Source organism: Rhagoletis pomonella, unplaced genomic scaffold, assembly GCF_013731165.1.
Source record: "Rhagoletis pomonella isolate Grant_MI unplaced genomic scaffold, Rhpom_1.0 Rhpom_scaffold_03152, whole genome shotgun sequence".
Taxonomy (NCBI): domain Eukaryota; kingdom Metazoa; phylum Arthropoda; class Insecta; order Diptera; family Tephritidae; genus Rhagoletis; species Rhagoletis pomonella.
The window spans coordinates 542-23,781 of NW_023461705.1; the positions used below are offsets into that span (position 1 = coordinate 542).

General features: G+C 43.7%; 1 protein-coding gene across 1 annotated transcript; it reads left to right on the forward strand.

The window, feature by feature from the left end:
* Positions 1-1,319: 1,319 nt before the first annotated feature.
* LOC118753989 (titin-like) lies at positions 1,320-23,235 on the forward strand (the record flags this gene model as incomplete). The annotated part of the gene is given in 9 exon segments (XM_036488860.1): positions 1,320-1,611; positions 1,671-2,155; positions 2,297-2,388; positions 5,566-5,778; positions 5,850-9,804; positions 9,889-11,059; positions 11,061-14,375; positions 14,463-17,333; positions 17,482-23,235. Coding segments are annotated over 9 exon segments (18,148 nt in total), but the record flags the coding sequence as incomplete, so codon positions are not given.
* Positions 23,236-23,240: the final 5 nt, after the last annotated feature.

The following is a 23,240-nucleotide window of genomic DNA, read 5'->3' on the forward strand; positions in this document are numbered from 1 at the left end:
TTCGTTCTATCACTCAGCTAACTATCTTTCGCATAGCTAAAGATTTCAGGCAGCTGTGTATGTAGAGGAGCGACTCGGTACTCTTCGTACTACCAGCAGTTTCTGCGTGGGAGGTAATAGCCGGTCACGACTTTGTCAGCGGTATGGAGAGCTTGGAAGATGGTATCTTACTATTCATTTATATCCAGGCTTTCAACCGGTTGTGAAAGTTCTCGGCTGTCCATTGCAAAAGCAGTTCGCTGAAGTATGGACTTCTATTATGATCTTAGTGGGCCGAAAAGTTTACGTATTGACAACTTTTAATTTCCCACAAATTTTTAATCTGGTTGGTATTACCTAGTTGATTCTTCGGAAAGTCGGAACAGAGGAGAGAGTCCCTAACCCTTCTTCTTCTTATTTGGCACTGTAACCGCCTAAGCGATTTTGGCCGAGTTCAACGAAGCACTCCAGTCGTTCCTTTTCTGTGCCAACTGACGCCTATTGGAAATGCCAAGTGAAGCCAAGTTCTTTTCTACCTGGTGTTTCCATCGCAGAGTTCCTAACCCAGTATGTCCAAAATACCTTCGGTTGCCTTAATGAATCATAAAAGAGCCCCGATAGGCAAATTCCTCATGACGAAGCGTTAAATTATTGTTGGAGATTTAAAATAGATTAATCCTGGCCTGGCCAAGGCCGGAAAGTCAGAGATAATATGTTCTAAAAAGTTATCGTCTTGTATGGTGTCAGTTGTGACCATTTAGGTACAAATTGTTGTCATTTCGTTTTAATACAATAATATCGTATCTGTTGAAAGGGTAACCGAAAAGCTTGGCCTGTCTATGATCTCTCATCGCTCTCCAGTACTTATCAACTGAGACCGCAGAATGGTTCTGGTAGTATAAAGACCGTTAACCAGCAAACTCATTGCCTAAGCAGATTGGATTTCATCTTCCGGTTTGAAAGCGATAACTAGAAAAGCGCGCTTTAAACACTTTTCGAGTTTTATACGTTTGGTATCAGCTCCATAAAGACTTGAACCTGCCCTGTCCTCTATCCTTGAATCATCTGTGTACCAATGTACTTATCTAAGATCAAAAGTAGGATGCTCATTTGCCCAATCATCGCGATCTGAACTTTAACTAGGAACTTTCAGCCAAAGCAAAAGTCGGTGCCATAATTTTAAGCCGTTCAAGTCAGCTGCTCTTACATCTACGTACCTGCGCACTATGTTTTATTTACTTTAGAAATGTTATGCGCCAATTTGAAGGAGTATTTTTTTTTTTTAATTTTACCTCGATTTATAATTGAGTTAAATTATCTCCACTCTCTTTTCACTACAGGAGCCGTGGAGAATTGCCAATTGAGAATTCCGATCGCTTTCGAATAACACAGACCAGCACCGCTGTGCAACTAGCCGTAGAACACGTGCAGCGGGAGGACGCTGGTCATTATACGCTGATAGCTAGAACGAAAGGTAACAATGTTATTCGCAAGGATGTCGAACTCATTGTCGACGACAGATCGACGGGTGAGGACCCGCCTATATTTCTACGACGATTGGTCGATCTATCGGTGAAGGTGGGAACGCGTACTCGATTGTTAGTCGAAATACGAAGTTCCACGGAATTAAAGGTATGAACCAGCAGTATTTTACTTTGCCGAATAGATATGTATGTATGCATTTGTCACAGCTCACTTGGTACCGAAATGATCGCCGAATATGTGAAACCGATCGAATTAAAGAGATAAATGAAGGCACATTTCACTATTTGGAAGTGAGCCCAGTTATATTGGAAGACGGTGGCCAATGGATGGTGCTCGCGGAGAATACAGGTGGACGTAATTCATGCATTGCACATTTGAACGTTTTAGTGCCCAAGGCTTACAAGACACCAGAGTTCATTGAAGAATTACGTGCCGTACTTACGCAACAAGGCACCGTTTCACTAGAATGTAAAGTTGTTGGTGTACCCACACCACAGCTACGTTGGTTCAAGGATTCCAAAGAGATCAAGGCTGGTGATGTATTCGCACTGACCGCCAATGTGGACGACCCCACCTCGTTGGGTACATACACCTGTGAGGCCGTCAACTGTATGGGCAAATCATATTCCAGTTCCAAGGTGCATGTAATGGGGCGTGGTAGTAGAGAGGGTTCATTGAAACCAGCTGATAGGTAAGTTAAGAGAATTCTTTGTAAGAGTAGAGTTGCATTCTCTCTAAAATGCCGGCATAATAACATTTCTCTTCTTCGCTCGGGCGCTCATCGTCTCTTATGCTCTAACATGATTTGGTAAATGGACTTCTTGCCTCAAAGCATCCCCAACAATGCACCCCCACCGATCTTTACGAACGAGCTGCGCGACCTGAGTGTCCGCATTGGCGAACCAATTATACTCGGCTGCCAAGGTAAGTGTGTTTTTGGTGGTAGTGGTCGTGGTCGCGATGTTGCTCAGCGCTTCCACTTTTTGGCACATTGCCAGTCACAACAATCAGACGTGTGGCGAGCACAATAATGAGGTGAGCAGAAAGGCAAAAAAAAAAATAAAATAAAATCGTCGAATTTGCGTCACTATTTGACTCTGAGATAGAAGCGGTCAAGCGCGAGCATATCTTCGGTGGCTGCTGCCGTTCCCAACAACAGATGTCTGTTGTCACAATGACATTTTACCCAATTGGCGTTTCCACCGAAGTAGATCGCAAGACCTATGTACATGTATACATTTAAATATATAGGTCCGCATATATATTTTTTTGCTGCGCTTGATTGGCTTTTTTCACGGAAACATTGAAATTTTCAAACTTGAACTCGACGAAATCGTTGTGGTAGGTCGGCTATGTTTTCGTGTCGATCGGATTGAGAATTGCGCTCTTGTAAGTTTTGCGTTGGTGATTGCAAGTGGTTAACATATTTATGTAGATGTTGCGAAACCGAATGAGGTAATCAAAACAAACTGATGTTAAATGGATATGATGTAGAGTAATCGAATTGAGATAAATAGGCGCGCGCATGCAAACATATTGACATCGTGAGGCTGATTAGGTGCTGCTCCCATTGGGAATTGCGCGTTCTGAGATAAATGACTGTCACACAAATTCTTGGCTATGCGGACTAAACGTTCTTTGTTAATGGTTTTCAATGTTGTAGTCAATAAGTGGGATTCTCCTCTAATAAGTTTTTCGTCAGTTACTTCGAAGTTGCCTGGTCATCCCTAGGAGTTTTGGTTATTTCATTGGAAAAATAAAAAAAAATTACAATAAGGTTCTCAGTAGGGAGATCACATAGCAAGAACCTAGCGCAAATGCAAATTAACACTATATTAAATAGATTTTTCATTGTGAACAACGACAGACACTAAGCCTCAGAAAGCCAAAGAAAGATCAAAGATAACCTACGATTTTAGCTGGTAAGATTTCGAATGTCATTGCGCTCATCCATAGTTGTATCTACACATATAGTAAAATTGCAACAGGTCGATGTATGTACATTAAAGATCAAAGGAATTTCAAATATCTGAAACGAAGGCCCCCGTTTGAAAATCCATTTGTATTGTGCCTAAATCAGCGATGGGCAAAGAGAGCTTTTACTCTGAACGCGCCTATACAAAATATATAGAAAGCTTAAAAGAGCTTTGCCCGCCGGCAAGATAGTGCCCATCGCCAGCCCAAATCATAAAAAATATTTTCCTCTCCCGACGCCTTTCAGTTACAATTTCATTTTCTCTCTTGGAGCCAGCAGTATAGAAAGTATTTTCCGAGCTCCTGAGAGGAGCTTCTTATTATCTTCACTGTTTTCTAATAGGCGCGCTAATGACATAATTTCTTTAAAAAAAGGTATCCAAGGATCAGTTTTTCATTTGTGGCCTAGTTGAAGCGTTACGTTCCTTCGACAAGTACCCAAACTGGACTCAGAACTCAAGTCTATTTACAAACTCTTCAAAGGGAGCACTGAAGTTTGTTTCGCGTTACCTTCGATGTAGTCTCCATATCCTGTAATGAAACCATAAGCAAAGGACTATTTTGGGGTATGGAAAAATACTAAAGTTTAGACATCTGCCTAAAGCAATTATACTCTACTTTGGGGGGCCTCCCGCGACATTGTGTGACTCCTAGTCTAAGCACCAAATTCTTCACTGCAATTCGGATCATCATTTCTATCTGCTGTGAGAGTGATAGAACAACATAAAAGTCTTTCTTAATCTTTTTACTTTCTGGCATGAGTAGTTTTTTTTTTACTGCTGCGGTGTTAGCCTGACTAAGATATCAAAGTAGCATTATGTAGTAGCTTTATGAACTAAATGATGTTGGCAACAGCAAAATGAAATTACTTTTCGCATCAAGAGCAAAACACCTCATTGAGGTGCTCCTGCTTAACTTACCTGGCATGGCCGATCCGCACAACTCCGCCTCTTACGTCCGGTATTTGAAGAATTTACCAAGCTAGCTTCGTAAGGCAGAGAATAGGTCGATAGAACATAGTCGCTCCGAAAAGGTTACTGAAAATAGAGATTTCGATTATTTTGTGGGACAGAAATACTGTGAATTAACACTAATAGTGTGTTCACTCCCCATTTACTCGCCAACATAAATGCTTATAATAAGTACACCACAGTAAGTTAGTCAGTGCCAGGCTTGCAACCATTGAGAAAAGAAGAATAATTAAGACAATAAATGGCTGAGCCACTTGCTATCCCAAATGAAATTTAGAATATCCCAGATCTCCACCGTTTATATTACCAACAGACTAGTGAGGAGCATGAATCCACGATTTGGAGTCGACCTGGGCCTGCACTAGATACCGACATAGGGCATAGAAAAATCGTAAATATACAAGTAGGCACCAGTCTAATAAAAAGACAGTACCAGAGTTCACTCTTTAACACAAAACACTGTGTGCGTTTGAGCGAAAGCGGGGAAATGTGAAATATTCGACAGTTTTTTTTACAACAAACATATGTAACGTTACGCACTTTTAGTATCGTACAAACGCACAGCTGAAACCCTGACTGAAATGCAAAGAGCGAGGAAAATGTGCTTTGCTGTACTGTTCGTACATCATTTCGGCAGTTAAAGCGAAAGCACAAACGAAACGCGGTTAATAAATTCAAGGAACTGAATTACAAAATTTTAGTTTTTTTTTAGTCTGGAATTATGCCAGTGTTGAGTTGGCATCCCTGTCTAGTAGTGTCTTTTAATGTAGCCTTGTTGACAATTTTACGCAGCCCTGTTGACTTTCAGAGGATCTTCCGCCTTCTTTCTTCTCTAATTTTTAACCTAGATTAAAAGCCCTGAGGTTATTTTATCATCTCGTAAGTTATTCCTCCATTTACTGGACTGTATGGAGTAGAAGAGTAGTCTACTTCGTTTGTTGACATCTCTGAGCCAAAACTTGACATTTAATTAGCTGCCCCGTTTCTGTGTTTCACTTAAAAAGTCACCACAAAGAACTTATTTTAGACCCCGTAAAAGAGAAGCCATGACCACTGCAACCAAATCATCTCTAGTACGTACATATATATGTTTGTGGGTATACATAAGTACAATATTTGCGTAAATATATATAAAACGAATGCCTAATTCTTCTAGTTGTGGTACCACCTTGGCCCAAAACTGTTGTCTGGTATAATAAAAATGGACGCATTGAGTCAAGTGAGCGCTATAAATTAATCGAAGATGGCTTGGGCGTTTATATGATCGAAGTCAAACCCTCCGAGAGTTGTGACGAAGGCGAATGGAAATGCGTAGTTACTAGCTATGAAGGTTGCGTCGGTATTTCAACGTGTAACGTCACTATGGACAGTGAGTAGATATTTGCTTAGACAAAATTTTGCAGCGTTAACTATTTAATCCTCTAATTTCTTTTCCTATAGTTCCCAAAAATTATCGCAAGCCACGTTTCATGGAAAGTCTACGCGCTGTGCTCACCGAAGAAGGACTCGTCTCATTCGAATGCAAAGTGGTTGGTTTTCCTACACCCTTACTTAAGTGGTTCAAGGATGGTCAGGAACTAAAACCCGGCGATGTTTATCAATTAACTGGCACCAACTCGCTTGGCACATACTGTTGCATAGCCAAGAACTGCATGGGTGAGAGTAGCAGCGTTGCTGTGCTCACTGTAGAGGATATAAAAAATCAGCTTAACGACGAAGAGCGTCTCACATTTGCTAATCAGAATCAGCCACCTAAATTTGTGGTGGGCCTTAAAAGTCAAGAGGCCAAGATCAACGAATTTTTCCAATTTACTGTAAATGTCAATGCCACACCAGATCCAATGCTCTCCTGGTTTCGCGATGAGTTCCCGATCGAGAACAGTGAACGTTACTCTCACTATCGTGGCGAGCAAGATAATTGGCATTTGGATATACGCGCTGTGGAATTCGTAGATCAGGCCGAGTGGAAGTGTGTGGCTGTGAATGACTTTGGCACAAGCGTTACTTCCAGTTATCTAAAGTTGCAGATACCACGGCACTACAAGAAACCACGTTTCCTGGAATGCCTGAGAGCGGTGTTGACGGAAGAGGGCGCGGTAAATTTGGAGTGCAAAGTTATTGGGGTGCCACAGCCCGTGCTGAAGTGGTACAAGGATGGTGTTGAGTTAAAGCCAGGTGACATACATAGAATCATCTCAGGACAGGATGGTACTTGCTGCCTGGGCACCTACACATGTGAGGCTAGAAATTGTATGGGCGTTGTCGCTAGCTCAGCTTCGCTACTCGGTTTCGAGGAGGCGTACAAAAATCAAAAGCACGAACAGGCACAAGAAAACGAATTGCAGCGCAATTTCTCCTTGTCCACCATACAGGAGGAGCGTACATCCCAGTTGTACGAGACACCTGTTGGCGATATAACGATTGACTCAAAGGGAGAGGTATCTTTCTCTTTCGATGGCAAAGAGGTTTCTGTATCCTTGTATGAGACACCCGATTTGACCGAAGAAGAAGCATTGAAGATCGTCGAAATGTACGCCGATCAGATTTCAGAGCATGTGACCGAACACAATGTGGTGGAATTGCCGCCACTGCGTTTTGTTAAAGAGACCTCACAGTCGGGTAAACTGCTAATGGAAGCTGTGGTAATTGACATCTCGCCAGAGTACTTTTCACATGAGGAGGACATGCGTACCGAGGCAGGTTTGGATGATATTTCCATCAACGAGATAACAGTGCATGGCTCCTCGGGTCATGAGGGTGACACCGATCGCGAAGCTGAGAACTATGCGCAACGCAGCTTTGAGAAAATGGAGGAAGACTTGTCATTGACGGCACCGATACGCAAGCGTAAAAAATCACGACCGACCGAAACCACTGAGGAATTTTACAGTTTATCGAAAGCATCTGATAGCCAAGCGGGCGATGAGGAGGATACTTCCGATTTACAAACATTCGCTAGCGCTACGCAAATGTCATCGCGCATCGATTCTGCTGCAGGCCCTGATGCTGCACAGCCCGCAGAAGGTATGCAACCACCGAAGCGCAAGAAGGCCAAAGGCAAGGCAACTGATAGTGATTCATCAAAAACAACCGAAGACGATACGAAAATGCAAGATATATCTGGTGCAGTGGGCGATGGTTTGATGTCTGTGAAGCCAGTAAAAGTGATCTCCAGCGCAACGGAGATTGAGCAGAATTTGAGGACACTGCTGCCACTAGCGAAATCGCTGAAGACTATTGAGCACCACCTGACTATCGTGGAAAATGAAGTGGTCGAGCAGGCAGCCATGATGATGACGTCAGGGTCTGCAGAACAGAGCATCGCCATCATACGCAATATCATCGACCCGGTGAAGCAGGTGGAGTGCAAATTGCGCGCCTATTCCGGGGAGACACCACTCGACGCGCTCTTCCAAACGATGGAGGAGGATATACGAAAGCTGCACACCAGCCTACAGGTCATTGAGAAGTGTGTCGAAATAGATGAAACTGGCGTGACGCTTATACAACGCACCAGTGTCTGCATTATAGACAGTGTGGGCGATCAGCTGATAAAGGCATTGCAAGAGGTGCAGAACATTGCAAAGACTTTCGAGTCTACGAGCTTGCGTGCACATATAGATCTCACCGCAGACGATATTAGGCAAGGTCTCGAAATCACACAGGGCACTATAAAGTCACAGGCGCTGCTGCAAGAAGCGCAGGAGTTGGAGGCGGCCAAGCATCTCTCGGAAACGGTTGCCAAGCTACAGGCTAGACCAGAGGGAGAACCGGCGTCCTTTGCTAATATCTCGGATGCTAAATTGCCTGACGAAGCTGATGCACTGAAGCTCATTTGTCAGCCGGTTGTGAATATACAAGCCGCCTTAGAGCAGGTGGAGAATGAATTGAGTCTCGAAGAAAACGAAGAACAGATCTACAAGAAGGTGCACAAGAAAGTGTTGGAAAATATTGTCGAACCAATTAAGGAACTGCAATCGGTGTTGGAGATAATCGAACGAAAGGCGGAGGCACTCGCTGGCACCGAATCGACAGAGCAAAAAGTTAATATGGCCATTCTGGACATTGTCACACCGGCTCTATTTGAACTCAACAAGGGTATGGAAATAATATTGAATGAGTCGTCGGACAATGTTCAAGCAGGCATGTTGACTGTTAGCACTGTGGAGTCGATGGTACCGCCATTGCAAGAGATACAGAACGGGCTGGCGCAGCTCACACAGGACGTGGAAAGTGGACACTTTACGGAAGAGGCCGTGCTCGACTCGGCGGATACGCAAAAGTTGCTGCAATCTATAGCGCAGTCTGTGCTTCACTTCGAGACGAATATCGAGCGCATATCAGCGCGTTTATCACCCAATGTGCAATCGGGCTTGTTCAATATCAAGGAGGAAATGTCTGCCTTAATTGGAAATGTGTTGAATGAGAACATCACCAAGTATCATGTGACGCTGTTGGAGAACTTGAAACGGCCTATCGATGAGCTCAACTATTGCATACGACAAATTGAAGGCAAATCTATATCGGGCTCTTTAACTGACTTTATCGATCCCTTGCATAGTCTCAGCGATCGCGTGCATTTGGGTCAGGAGATCATGCACATGTCTGGTGCGAAGCAAAACGAAAGAAATCTTGAGGTCCTCGATAGAATGGAACAACTAATTAGGCGCGTTGAGATCGATATTGAAGAACATGAATTCAAGGTGCTGCAACGCGAAGTCGAACTTGATGAGAAGCGTGCAAACGAAGAGGAGAAATCTTTCCTTTACATGCGGCAAGCAATGGAAATGAAGATAGCTCAAGATGAGGCTGGACAATATATACAAGAACTACTGCACACAGTTACAGAGATAGAGGCCACACCTGACTTGGATGCTCAAACCCAAAAAGTGTTATCAGTGCTAGACCAAAGTCTTACCGGCCTTGTCGCCGATGTAGAAAAACTGAAGGAGTCACCGAGCACGAGGGAAGAAAACGAAGCTGCTACAAAAGTGCTAACCGACATTGCCAAGCCACTGCAGGCAGCTGCTGAGGTTTTACGCAGGGCGCTAACGCCAGCAAAAGAACTGAAGGTAGAGCAGCTCCCACAAAGCGTGAGTCTGCAAGCAGTTTTGCAAGAGTTGAATGAGGTCGTGGAAAATATACCCGAGCAAAATGAGCAGAACGTAAAATTGAAGGCGTTGCCCATCGTACAATCGGTGCTAAAAATAGTGCCCGCGCTACAAACAATCACAGATTTACCACAAGCGTCAACAGCGGTAACGCACGCTGAGAAAAAGAAGGCAGCGGCAGATGTTGATAGTGGAGCTGCAAAGAAGCCGAAAATGGCAGCTGAAGTCAGCGATGAGGTAGAAACAGCACCAATACCCGACGCGCCTACTACGGTTAAGGTTGAAGAAAATGTCGAGACCCCATTAGCTGCGGAAGCTCAACATACTGCAGAACTCCGACAAGTAGCGAGCTCTACTGACGCTAGCAGGCCAGCGACGAAAGCCGCGGATGACGCTTCCACACTGGAGGACATATCCGCCATGAAATCAGCAGCTGAGTCATTACCAGCAGATAGTTTGGCCTCTGGACCAGAAGATAAAACGGATCATCTCAAAGCTTTCGAAGCTAACAAGAACAAAGTGAACGCGCTGCTGTCGCAACTGAAGAATAGCATCGCAACAGTATTGGCGCATTGCGACGAAGTAGATGTAGGCTCGCTGCAAGTGGAAACTGCGCAACAAGTGAAGGCAAGTCTCTCGAAGCTGGCAGGCGTCACTGAATGCATTGCTGATGTGCATCAACCAATCGTTGTGGAGACACTGGGTTCACTCTCCGACGCCAGCGAGTGTAGAACGTTCGCTGAAGCTGTGTGCCATTTGGAAGCTTGTGTGGTGCAAGTCGAGGAGTGCATGGCACAAGCCGATTTGAAGGAGCTGAGTGGTGGCGGCTCCATTTCCGAATTGAAAACACTAGCTCTACCCTTACAAGACCTTAAGGAGTGCATTAAAGTCTTTCACAATGAAGAATTGGAGCAGGTTATGAGTTTGGCAACAGCAAGCTTACCGCTAACTAGCGCACAAGTTTTACAAGACATACAGCCCTTTGTGCTCTCAATTAAGGAGAGTCAAGCAATCGAAACTTTGCAGTCCTTAGCGGCGGATGAGTCTCTAGCGCAGCTCAAACAATTTATAAAACCCATACAAGAGCTGCAAACTGCCGTGCTGTCTACCGCTGAGCAGGTGCATTTGTCGCAAATTGAAAGTTTGCCCCAGCAGGCGAGCATTGCGGTGTTGGAAAAGTGTGCCAAGCCTATACAGGACATCAGGGAAGCGCTACTGCAAGTGCAAGATGAAACGCCACTGTCCACCCTAGAAGCTACTCCGGCATTGCAAGTTTTGAAGGAAAAAAGTGAAGTTGTATACAATCTCCTGCAATACTGTGAAAAAGTGGACCTGCATGTATTGGAGAATCTTGCCGATATGTCTACACAAGCTGATGTCTCTGCACTCAAATCTTGCGCCGAGCTCAAGTCTTTGGAGACACAACTCGAACCTGCCGTTAGCGCGAAACAAGCAACAGTGAAGTACTTGGACGTCAAGGAATGCATTGCGGATGGCATCAAACAAATACAAGTCTGCTTGACATCAGCCGAAAAAAACGGTGGTGCCCGAGTTGCACGATGTTGGAGAGGTCATGAAAGAGCTTAAACGTGAATTAGAGCACATGCAAAGTGAGTTGTCTGAACCAACAGCGCAGCAAAATGCGGCCAAAGCCAATCGTAGCGTAGCTAAAACGATGTTCAAATTGAAAGAGTGTCTGGTGCATACCTACGAAGCTGGCGTTGAAAAGTCGCTGGATGAAATCGAGAAAACTTTCGAAGACATACTAACAGCGCTGCCGACTTTAGAAATACAGCTGGCACAAGAGATGTACGCAAAAATCGAGGCATCGCTACACGCATTTAACACCACTTGCGCACAACCAGAGGCGCCTGAGCTGGAAAAACTAATAGAACCCATTGGAGACATTTTGAGCAGCACCAAAGCAATTAATGAGTTGAAGAGCATAGATGTTGAAAAGTCTTCATTGGTGGTGGCGCAATTACAATCGCATTTAATGGCCGCATTTAGAGCGCTCAACGAAGTTAGTGAATCGCTTAGTGGAGCTGTGCGTGAAGCAGTTTTGAAAGCGCAAGATGCTGTGCTAGCAACAAACGAATTCATTGCGGAAGCCAGCGAACAAATTAGAACTATTGAGCTGCTACAGGAGGTAGATAGCTTGACGCCCAGTTTGGCTGCTATTCCCGGAAGTTTTACGTCCGCAAGCGAGCAGGAACGGAAGCAAGCACTACTCGAAACGCTTATGCAGCGTGTTACGCAAGGGAAAGCATTTTTACAAAGCATTGAAGATGGCTTAAACGCAAACAATCCGGTATTCTATAGGCTAGCAGAGCAAAACGAGCTAGACATAAGTAGCGTAGAAGCAGCGCTCATACGCATCGAAAAGGAAATCATACCAAAACTGGAAACGCAGGTACCAGCGGCTGATGACAGCGCGCTAGTCGATGTGCTGGGAGTGCATTTGAAATCTTTGCAGGACAGTCTCGCCAAACTCAATACTGCAGCGATTGTGGTGGAAAAAGTACGCGTGGATGTAGAAACAAGGTCGATTGAGCAGCAAGAGCCGGAGCCGGGGCTCGTTGCGCAAAAATCCCTAACCTCAACCACACCGCAGCAGACTTCAGCGAAGAAGGAGTCATCACAGTTACGCGAAACTTCGCTACCCGCTGAGGAAGACATATCTACGCTAGAGGAAATTTCAGCTATCGAGTCTTACTTGGGCTCACCACCACCTATTTCCCGTGCCGAAGAAGCGCCGCCTACACCGCCAGCTGACAAAGGTAAGGTCGATGTGTTGTTGTCACAACTCAAAAGTAGCATCGTCTCAGTGTTGGCACATGGTCACGAAGTAGATGTCGCCTCTCTGCAGCTGGAGACTGCACAACAGATTAAGGCAAGTTTAACAAAATTACAGAACGTAAATGAATGTTTTGCCGATGTCCGTCAACCCACTGTCATTGAGCCACCACTCCTATCCCTCTCCGATGCTAGTGAATGCAAAACATTTGCTGATGCTGTGTGTAATTTGGAAGCATGCGTAGTGCAAGTTGAAGAATGTTTGGCCCAAAGTGAGTTGCAAGATCTGAGTGCGCAAGCGATTTCCGAACTGAAAACTTTGGCACAACCACTGCATGAAGTTAAGGAATGCGTAAGAGTTTTCCGCAATGAAGAATTGGAGCATGTGCTTAGTTTGCCAACAATAAGCATGCAACTAACCAGTGCTCAAGTTTTGCAGGACATTCAACCGTTTGTGCTGTCGATCAAGGAGAATCACGCATTGGAGACGCTGCAGTCGCTGGCGGAGAACGCATTACTCGCGCAGCTCAAGCAATTCATACAACCCATACAAGAACTGGAAAGCGCCATACTATCCAACGTTGAGCAGGTGCACTTGTCACAAGCTGAAAATATTTCTAGGCAGGAGAGCACCGCTATATTGGAAAAGTGCGCTAAACCTATCTGGGATATCAGAGAAGCTTTGCTGCAAGTACAAGAAGAAACACCACTCTCCACGCTAGAAGATTGTCCCGCACTGAAGGTGGTGAAGGAGCAGACCGATGTCATATACCACCTGCTGCAATACTGCGAGCAAGTCGACATGAATGCTTTGGAAAACATTGTCGAAATGTCAACACAAGCCGATGTTTCGGCGCTGAAGTCCTGCGTGGAGCTGAAATCCGTACACACGCAACTTGAGCCACCAGCCACAGGTGTGGTTGAAAGCGTTAAGCTGCAGGATGTGCGAGAAAGTATTTCGAATGGCATTAATCAGCTACAAACGTGCTTGGAAAAGAGCACAGCAAACAATGTCCCAGAACTGTGTGAAGTTGAGGTTGCTATGCAGGAGTTGCAGCACGAGCTACAAAGTATGCAAAACGAGCTTACGAAACCCGCCGCAGAACAACAAGCTGCCGAGTCGCAAACAAGGGTGGCCAAAGTAATGTTTAAATTGAAAGAATGCATCGTTCACACTTACGAAGCGGGCGTGGAAGAATCACTAGACGATATTGAAAGAACCTTTGCCGACATCCTACAGGCCATGCCAACGCTAGAGCTGCAATTAGCGCAGGAGATGTGTGGCAAATTAGAATCGGCTGCATCAGAGTTTGTCACTAGTTGCACACAGTCAGACGATTTGGCAGACTTCCGTAAGTTAACACAGCCGCTTGAGCTGGTCTTAGCTAGCACTAAAGCCATCGGTGAGCTCAAGTTGGTCGAGGTGCAGAAGTCCTCATTGGCTGTGGCTAATCTACAGTCGCATTTAATGGCCATCTTTAGAGCGCTTGATGAGATTGGTGAGTCAGCAGCGGCGAATGAACGAACAAATTTTTCACAGTTACAAAATGCCGTCCTATCCATTTCCGAGTTCATTGACACCAGCGAAAACACGTTGCGCGCTATTGAACTGATACAAGAGTTGGATACGCTCATGACACAACTAAGCTTCGTGGCCAATGAAGTACGACTTGCTAAGGCAAACGAAAGCAAGCGGGCGTATTTGGAAGCAATAAATTCGGGCGTAGCCTCAGCGAAGGCCTTCTTACTCAGCATCGATGAGGGGTTGAAGATAAATAATTATGTCTTCGTGAAGTTAGCTGCAGAAAACGAGGTAGACATTGAAAGCGTACAAGCCGCATTGATACGCCTGGAAAATGAGATACTGGAAAAGGTACGAACTGCAAGCTCCACAACAGAGGAAGAGGAAGCCGTAGTCGATGCGCTGCGTGTGCATTTGAAAAATTTGCAAGACAAGTTCTTGGCGCTAAACAATGCTGCAGCAAAGGAGAAGCCTAAGGTGGCAGAGCCGGAAGTTGTAGAAGCGAAGATCAATCAGAAGAGCGCTGCTGTTTCAGAAGTTGATGATGGTGCAAAGGAGAGCGAAGCTGTAACAGAAATAAGAGAACAGCCTGCGGATAAGAAGGAGAGCTTAGAGCAGGCTGAGCCAGAAAAAGTGACAGCAATTGAGGTAGTCCAGCCGATAGTTAAGAAGGAAGCTGGGCCAATCGAAGCTGAAGCAATAGCGCCGCAGGCTGTGACTCATGAACAGGCAACGCCAGAAGAAAAGCTTGAGGTGACGGCTGACGAAACAAAGCCACAAGCAGCCATCTCTGCGAAAGACAAGGATACGCAAGAGGCTCCAGAAGCCGTGGTGGAACCGAAAGAGCCGCAAGCACCCACACTGCCAACCGAGCCATATCTCCAAAGAGCAGAAGAATTGATAAATAACACACTCGCACTCACACAGGCGCTGAGTAACCAAGAATTGAGCAAAGCCACAACGGAAGTCTACAAATCGGTTGAACTCACTTTGAAAGAGATTAAAAATTTGCTACAAACACAACCTTCCAACATAATCGAAGATCATATTTTCTTGCCGCTATTCAAGTTGAAGGATTTGATTGCTTTCATCAAGAGAACGCCAATGGATGATGTTTCGAAGGCCGAGGAGGCTCAACAGGTTATACAGAATACCAACGGCGTGCTGCTACAAATCTTGAATGGTCATCGGGGTCTACGAAACGCAATGATTTTCGATATTACCGAAGCCACGCTACCATATATAGGCAGCATAACGTCATTCATAACACAAGTATTTCCGAACGATAGAAATCTGTGTGCGATATCGCGAGCGCTGCAACGAATTTCCACGGAGATGAATGCGCTTAAGAAGGAAAATACATCAAATATGGATAGAGGGTCACGTGCTTATCAAAATCTACAATCAGCTTTGTACGAGTTGAAGAACTCATTGGATACGCTGTGTGCTGAACAGAAAATCGAAATCCTTCTACTACAAAAAGAAAGCTTAGAACGTATTTGCAAAGCTATGGATGAAGGTCAGTTGAGAGATGTTATAGAGCTTATACAGGAGTTTGAGGTGCAGAAGGATTTCTTTGTGCAAATGTTGGAAGCATTGAAGATTATGTCCCAACAACAAGCCGCTGCTGCACGCCAAGAGGACAGCAAAGCTGAAAAGCTCGAGCAAGCTGCCGCCGACGAAGCGCTGAAGCAGCACATCGAAAATGTCTTGAACGTAATTGCTGGCGATGAGCGCTTAAAAGACATCGGCAGTGAGCTTAGTGAGTCGCTCAATGATGATGAAAGGTTCGCAAAACTTGTGTTCAAGTTAAGAGAACACATTGTGCACACTTACGACGGTGGTCCACGCGCAGCAGACGAAAGCGCTGAAAAATTGGAAGACATTATTGAGAACTTACTCGCTAGCAATCCAGAAGCTGCTCGAAAATTGACGGAGGAATACTATGAGTATATCGAAAATAATGTGAAGCAAATATCGGAGAAAATTAAGATCATAGAAAACGCCGAGCTGCGTACAAAGGTGAGCGCCTTAAACCCCCGGCTGAAAGCATTGGCTGCGGTTGTTAAAGACGTAAAAGAACTAAAAATAGCAAAAAAGTTGGCAGACAGGCAGAAGAATCTGAAAAAAGAGCTCTTAAATACTGTCGAGTTTTTGGATGACTTGGCTAAGCCATTGGCTGCAGATTTGCAAGCCAATATTGAAAAACTTAAAAAGCTCGCGCTGAGAGAATACGATTATATAAATAATAGTGAAAAAGCAGCACAAGCACCGAAGATTCTCTTGGATACATATTTCTTAACGAGTGGCTTGACCGACTTGTGCGCTAAATTGCAAAGAGCAGCGTTGGTGACTGCAGAGGCAAAGGAAAGCGAGGTTGTGGTTTTGGAAACTGAAGATGCCCAGCTAAAAGTGGAAGTGAAACCCAAAGTTGAAGTCGTTGAAGAAAAAGAGCAGCTTCAGCAAGACGCGGTTACAGGCAGAGATGTGTCAGTTGAGCCCCAGGTAACTACCGCTGCTACAGAAATCGCCGAGGTGCCAGCATTCGATGAAAAAGAAGTCAGTATGGAAGTTGAAGACGTTCAACGAGCAATAGCCATAGAAGAGCCGAAAACCAAAACAGTTGATGAAAGTAAAAGTGAGGAAAAATTAGTTGCTGAAGCTGACAAAGCACCTACAACTACTGAAGAGCCTCTTAAACCGAATTTATTGAAACATTTTACGGACATAGTCGAGGTAACTGCTAAAATACGAAACGAAGTCGGGGCTACAAAAAATCCAATCTTGCGGGCAAAATTATTACAATTCGATGCACCGCTAGCAACCATAGGAACAATTTCGGAAACTGTAAAACTATCAAACAATATAGACAAGTCTTCAGAGAAAATAGCTACTTTACAAAAAGTACTAATGAACCTCTTTGTAACCTTGGACGACCTACAACAACAGTCGACGGGAGAGCTAACAAAGCACATCGAAGATGTTAAAAAGCTGGCATTGAGTGGATTCGAAACTGTAGAAAAGAGCGCGGCAAGCGCAGACTCAGAGAAAATACTCCTCAGTATTTGTGATTTAACGAAGGGAGTCTTAGAGGTTTGCAAGGAATTGCTAAAGATTGAGGAAGAACAACTTGAGACGACTGAGACGACAGATACACAGACAATATTTGAAGAGCAGGTTCAGGAGACGAAAACTGAACAAGTTGCTGCAGTTAAAGAGGTACAAGAGCAGGTGTTAGCGGAAACACGGCCTCAACTTGAAGACGAGGGTAAAAAAGAAGATCAACCAGCTGAAAAAGTGGCAGATGCGAGAGTTGAAGAGCAGGCTGGCAAAGCTCAACAAGAGACGCCGACTACGGGAAATAATGAGACAAAAGATAAAGAAAAAGCAGCGCCAGAGTCACAAAATATAGAAGAGGAAGTCTCAGTGGAAACGAAACCACAAATCGGAGAACAAAAGAAGACAGAAGAGCTGCCAGAGGAAAAAAATAAAAGAGCAGAAAGCTGAAGCACAAGTGCTAAGCACTGATGAAACAAAAGCAGATGTAAAAGAAGAAAAGCCGAAGACGGAAGAACCGGCAGCTTCAGAGCAAAAACAAGAAGAACTGCAGCCTCAAATAGAAGAACAAATACCCCGGCCTCAGATTGAAGAGCAAATAGTTGAAGATATCGTTGCGAAGGAGGCTACTACCGAGTCGCCAAAACAGGCAGATAACCCAGCAGAGGTAACGATAGAAGAACAATTGATGCCAGAAACCCTGAAAAGTGAAGAGATACCTTCACAAGAACCGGTATCTGTTGCCGAGGAACAAAAGAGAGAGAAAAAAGAAGCGCAACGAGAAGTCGCTGCATCCACAGATAAACAAGCACTTGAAGAGGTGACGAGAGTAGTTGAAAAAGAGAAAACAAATCAAGAACAAGTTGTTGCCAAAGAACAGTTGTCGGAAGAAAAAGCGCAGAGTGAAAGTGAAGAGCAGAAGGAGGCGCAAAATGAACAGCAGGAAGAAAAGAAAATATTATCCCAAGTTGAGACTGAAGAGCAAGCTATTTTAGAAACGAAGACAGAAAAGGTGGAACCACAAGTCGAAGCGAAAAAGTTAGAAGAGGCAGTTGAAAAAGAAAAGACTGTGGAGCAAGTTTCACCACAATCCAAAGCCATTGATACGCTGATAACCAAACCCGAGGCACAGATAGCTACAAAAGAGGAAACAAAGGAACAACCTGAAGAACAAGTCACTCCTGAAACGCAGCCTGTTACTGAAATTCAAGAGAGCAAAGAAGTAAAACCGGAAGTCGAGAAAGCAGAGAAGCAAATAGAAAAACCAAAGAATCCACTGGAAATACCCGAAGTACATGTCGCTCAGGAAACAAAGGCCTCGCCAACAGTTGAAGTTGCCACCTCCAGAGAAGACAAACCCGAAACGACGGCAATAAAAGACAGCAGTGAAGAACCAATTCCGCTGGGTGAAAAGACAATAAAAGCAGTCACAGAAGAGACCAAGACCGAAGTGAAAGAGGAAGCTAAAAAGGTTCAAGAACAGCTTCTGGAAGACATTCTAGAGCCACAGGAGGCAAACGATGAAAATCGCAAACCAGAAATAGAAGACCAAGTTGCTTCAGTGGCGCTGATTGTAGATGTTAAAAAGCCCGAATTACAGCTTAGCGAAGAAAACAAAGGAGCTGAAGAGACTGAGCAAGTCAAACCCGCTGTTACAGAGAAAGTTGGAGAGCAAGGTGTTGCCGAACAACTGAAACCAGAACTGAAGAAAGAGAAACTTGAGGGTGAGATTGACACAGAAAAACAAAAGGCTGAAGAACGCGATGAACTGCGCAAGGCTAAGGAAGAATTAACTCCAAAAGAAAACCCGCACGAGCAAAAAGTCGAAAAATCGACCACAGACAAAAAGGAGATTACAGACCTTCAACCGTCACAGGAATTAAGTACTAAATTAGAGCAATACTTCGCAAGTATCTCGCAGACTGCTGTAAAAGTAACAGCGAAAATTTCAGAAATAAAACCGCAGAGAATTCACGAAAAGTTGGTTGCGCTTCCACCTTTGCTAGAAAAAATTATCCAGGTCTCTGAAAATGTAAAGAATCTACAACGAGTTGAAAAAGCCGCACAGCGAATGGTTACCCTACAGAAAGCATTAATGGATACCTTTGTTATATTTGACGATCTTCACGAAATAGCAACAACTGAAGTGAAGACGCAGCTGGAGAAAGTTAAAGAACTCGCTTTGCATCTGTACGACAACATTGAGAAGTCCGAAAAGTATGTGGAGTCAGAGGGAGTATTGTTAGACTTAGTCCAACTAACGGGTAGTGTTCTGGAAGTGTGCAGCGTACTTCAGAAAGAAGTGTCACACGAAAAGGTTATTGAAGCGAAGCCCATCGAAAAGAAACTTGGAGAGGAAGAAAGGCCAACAGAACAGAAAGTTGAAGAGAAACAAGAGCCAGAGGAGAAAGTTATTGAAAAGACACCTGAAGAAAAGCAAATAACCGAGAAAGATACTCTAGCAAAGGTGCCTGAAGAAATAGTAGTTGCGCAGAAACCAGAAGAGGAGTCTATAAAACAGCAGCACGAGGAACCGAAAGTTCCAACACAAGAAGCTGTTGAGAAACTCGTGGAAACAACCGAAGCAGATAAGCTAATTGAATCACCAACTGAACAGAAGAAGTCACAGGATACTGAGAAAGATAAAGTGTTAGAAGACACAAAGCTTAAAAGGAAGGCAGGCAAGCAAAAATCGGTGGAGGAAAAACTTTCTGAAAAGTCAACTGAGAAGAAACCTGTTGAACAGAAAGTAGAAGAAAAGTCAATAAGACAGACGGATGAAGAAATGAAAAAACCAGACGCGAAAGTACCAGAAACAGAAAAGGCCAATGAAACACCAATCGAGTTAAGAGAAGCAGAGATGTCCAAAGAAACGGCAGCAAATCAAAAGTCGGCAGAGGATAAGCCGCATGAAAAAATGCCTGAAGAGGAAACCGTTGAGAAAAAGTCAGAAGAAAAGTCTAAAGAACAAGAGGAGAAAGTGAAGGGAAAGCCTAAAGAAAAATTGCAAGAAACACTGACCGGGCAGAAACAACCTAATGAGATTGAGATAGAGCAGGCTATAGAACAAGAGAAACCGAAAGAAAAACCTGCTAAACAAAAATCGGTGGAGGATAAAGTTCCAGAAAAGGTACCAGCGGAAAAGCCTGTAGAAAAGAACACTGCAGAGAAAGAATCCGAGGCGCAGTCAAAAGCACAGAGGATTGATGAAAACAAGAAACTAAAAGATAAAGTAACCGAAGAGAAACCTGAAGAAAAGCAAGCTGTCGGCCAAGATACTTTGGACGCGAAAAAGCTAGAAGCAGAAAAAGTAAGCGAAATAGTATTCGAACCAAAGGAAGAAAAGGTCATCGAACCAAAGCCGGTGGAGGTAAAACCACAAGAGGAGCTAGGAGAAAAACCTGTTGAGAAAAAGATACAAGAAAAGAGTACGGAGAAAAAGGATGAAGCGAAAGAGAATTTGAAAGAGAAAGTGGATGAAGCTGCGGTTGAAGAGAAGAGGCAGGTATGTTTGGAAGCGCAAAAGTCAGAGTTAGATAAAGAAACAGAGGTTGAACAAAAGAAATTAGAGGATGAAGGGCATAAAGAGAAACCTGTTGAGAAAAAAGTACAAGAAAAGACAGCCGAGGAGAAGGATGAAGAAAAGAACAAAAAAGAAAAGTTACCCGAACCGAAGGCTCAAGAAGTGCCAGTCGATGAGACCAAGATAGAAAGTGAGCAGAAAAAAGCACAAGAAGAAAAATCGAAGAAGGAAGAAAAAACAGGAGATCAAAAAATCGGAGTGGCCAAGCCAACTGAACAAGATGCAGCGAAAACAAAGCCTGTTGAAGTAGAAAAAATTGAAGACGCAATCGTAAAAGATGATGAAAAGAATCCTAAATTGGAAGAATTTTACAAGAAAATTACTGAGACTCAGAATATTCTGCAAAAAGAAATCGAAGCGGCTAAAGATATTTTATTGAGCCAGAAATTAACTGCTCTCCAACCACAAATTGAGAAGCTTGTTGTAATTACGCAGACTATTAAGAATAACGATTGTGTAGAAAAGGCTTCAAAGGATATTGTGCGTCTTCAAAGGGTGCTGATGGATATCTTCATTACATTTGATGATCTGCATGATGTAAAATTCCATATCTTGAAATCGAAAATCGAAGAGATAAAAACGAGTGCTCTTGCAGAATATGATTACATTGAAAAGGGTAAGAGACAAATAAATTCTGAAGAGTTATTGAAAAGAATGTCCATTTTACTGAAAAAAGTCTTGGACACATGCGTAGAACTTCGAAAAGTATCCGAAAACGTACCGGTCGAAAGCGCCGAACCGGATTCCGACAAAGATAACACTGCCAAAGCAGCGACTGCAGAAAAAGTGGAAACGGTTGAGAAGAAAGCCAAGGTTGAACCCACCGAAGAGCCGTTGAATCAAAGTTTGCCACTATATTATAACCAAATAGTTGAATCTGTGTCTAAAACGTCCGTCAAGCTTTCCGAAATGGACGATAATGAATTCCGCGTGAAGTTGATGCCATTGCACTCGACGCTTCAAGGCGTTCTTTCAAGCGCTGAACATCTGAAGGGCGTGAACAAGATCGAGAAGTCTAAAGAGAAGGTGGTAACATTGCAGAAGAGTCTCATGGACATCTACGTTCTCTATGATGATCTTCAGGCTATAAATGCCCAGGAATTGAAAGGAGATTTAGAGCAAGTGAAGACTTTAGCGCTGAAACATTACGATCTCATTGATAAGAGTTTTAGAGAAGTTAATTCGCAAGAGATCTTAGTGGAGTTAGTAAAACTTTGTCAAGAGATTCATAGAGTTTCTGAAAATATATGTCAATATGTGAAGAGATCTAAGGAAGAAGAAACACTTAAGAAGGCCAAGGAGTCTGCCGAAGCAGCGGATGCCGAAAAGAAGTTGGATAAGAAAAAGGAGAAAGTGGAAGATGAAAAGAAAGCAGACGATTCGGCCGAAAAGTCAGATAAGAAAGTGGCGCAAGAGAAGGTAATTGAAGAAGCAAAGAAGGTCGAAGAGAAGCCTAAGAGCAAGGATAAGAAAAATACTACTGAAAAAGAAATTAGAAAGGAAGAGATGCTTAAAGAGGCTGTAGATGCTAAGAAGCAATCCGACCTAACTGAAAAGACGACTGAAGCACCCGAAAAGGCTGAACAACAGACTGCAATAGACATTATCCAGAAGAAAATTGAAGAGGAAAATAAATTGGAGAAAGTAGGTGATGAACCTGCCACTAAAGTTGATAAGGAAGAAGAAAAACCGAAGAAAGTCGAAAGAAAGAAGAGTCCAAGAGAAGTACGTGCTGAAAAGAGAGAAGAACTTACGCGGATTGAAAAGGAAGCAATAGAGGCTATTGTACCGACAATGCAGGAGTCAACTGACAAACCTCGACTGACTGAAGAGAAAGTAAAAGTGGAAAATCAAAAAATTAGTGCTGAAGAGGACGAGAAAAAGAAGAAAATGGAGGAGACATCAGTCGAAACGACGCCAAAGAAGGAAGCTGAAGAGGACAAAATCAGGGAAGCTGCAGTAAAGGTAGAGGAACATAAGAAAGATGAAAGTAAAAAGAGCACGGAAGAAGTTAAGGCAGCTGATAAGAAACAGCCGGGAGAGGTCAGTGAACCGGAGGTAACAGAAACCCTGCCTAAGAAATCTGCTGAGAAACCTGATGATAAACCCGCTGAGAAACTTACCGAAGAACTTAATGAGGCTGATAAAAAACCAAAGAAGACAGCGAGAAAGAAGAGCGAAGAAGAGATAAAGAAAATACAAGAGAAACCAACTAGTCCAAAGCAAGTTGGTGAGAAGAAAGATTTAGAAACACTCGAGGAAGTTGAAAAGCCTAAAAAAGATATCGAGCTGCCCGAAGAAAAGCCGAAAATAGACGTAAAAGAGAAAAGAGTTGAGGCAGAAAAGAAGGCAGATGAGAAAAAACCGGAAGAATCTAAAAATAATAAAAATAAGTTGGAGCCTACTGCTACTGAAGAATCTGAGAAAGCTGTTGATAAGCCGAAAGACGTCAAAGTGGAGAAAGGGGCTGAAGAAGACAAGACGGCCGAGCAGGAGAAATCTGAAAAGCTTGAGGTTTTCGAAAAGAAAGCTGAAAAACTTGCTGAAAAGCCTGCGGAAGAAGCTGATAAGGCTCAAGAAAAGCCCATAAATGAAAAGAGGAAGATGAGTGCTGAGGAAGTGAAAAAAGGCGAGGAAGAGAAGCCTGCAACTCTTGAAGCTGTCAAAAAGAAGCCTGAAACCGTTGAAAAATCTGAAGAAAAACTTGCTAAAAAACCTGGTGAAGAAGCTGATAAGACTCTAGAAAAGCACAAAAAGGAAGA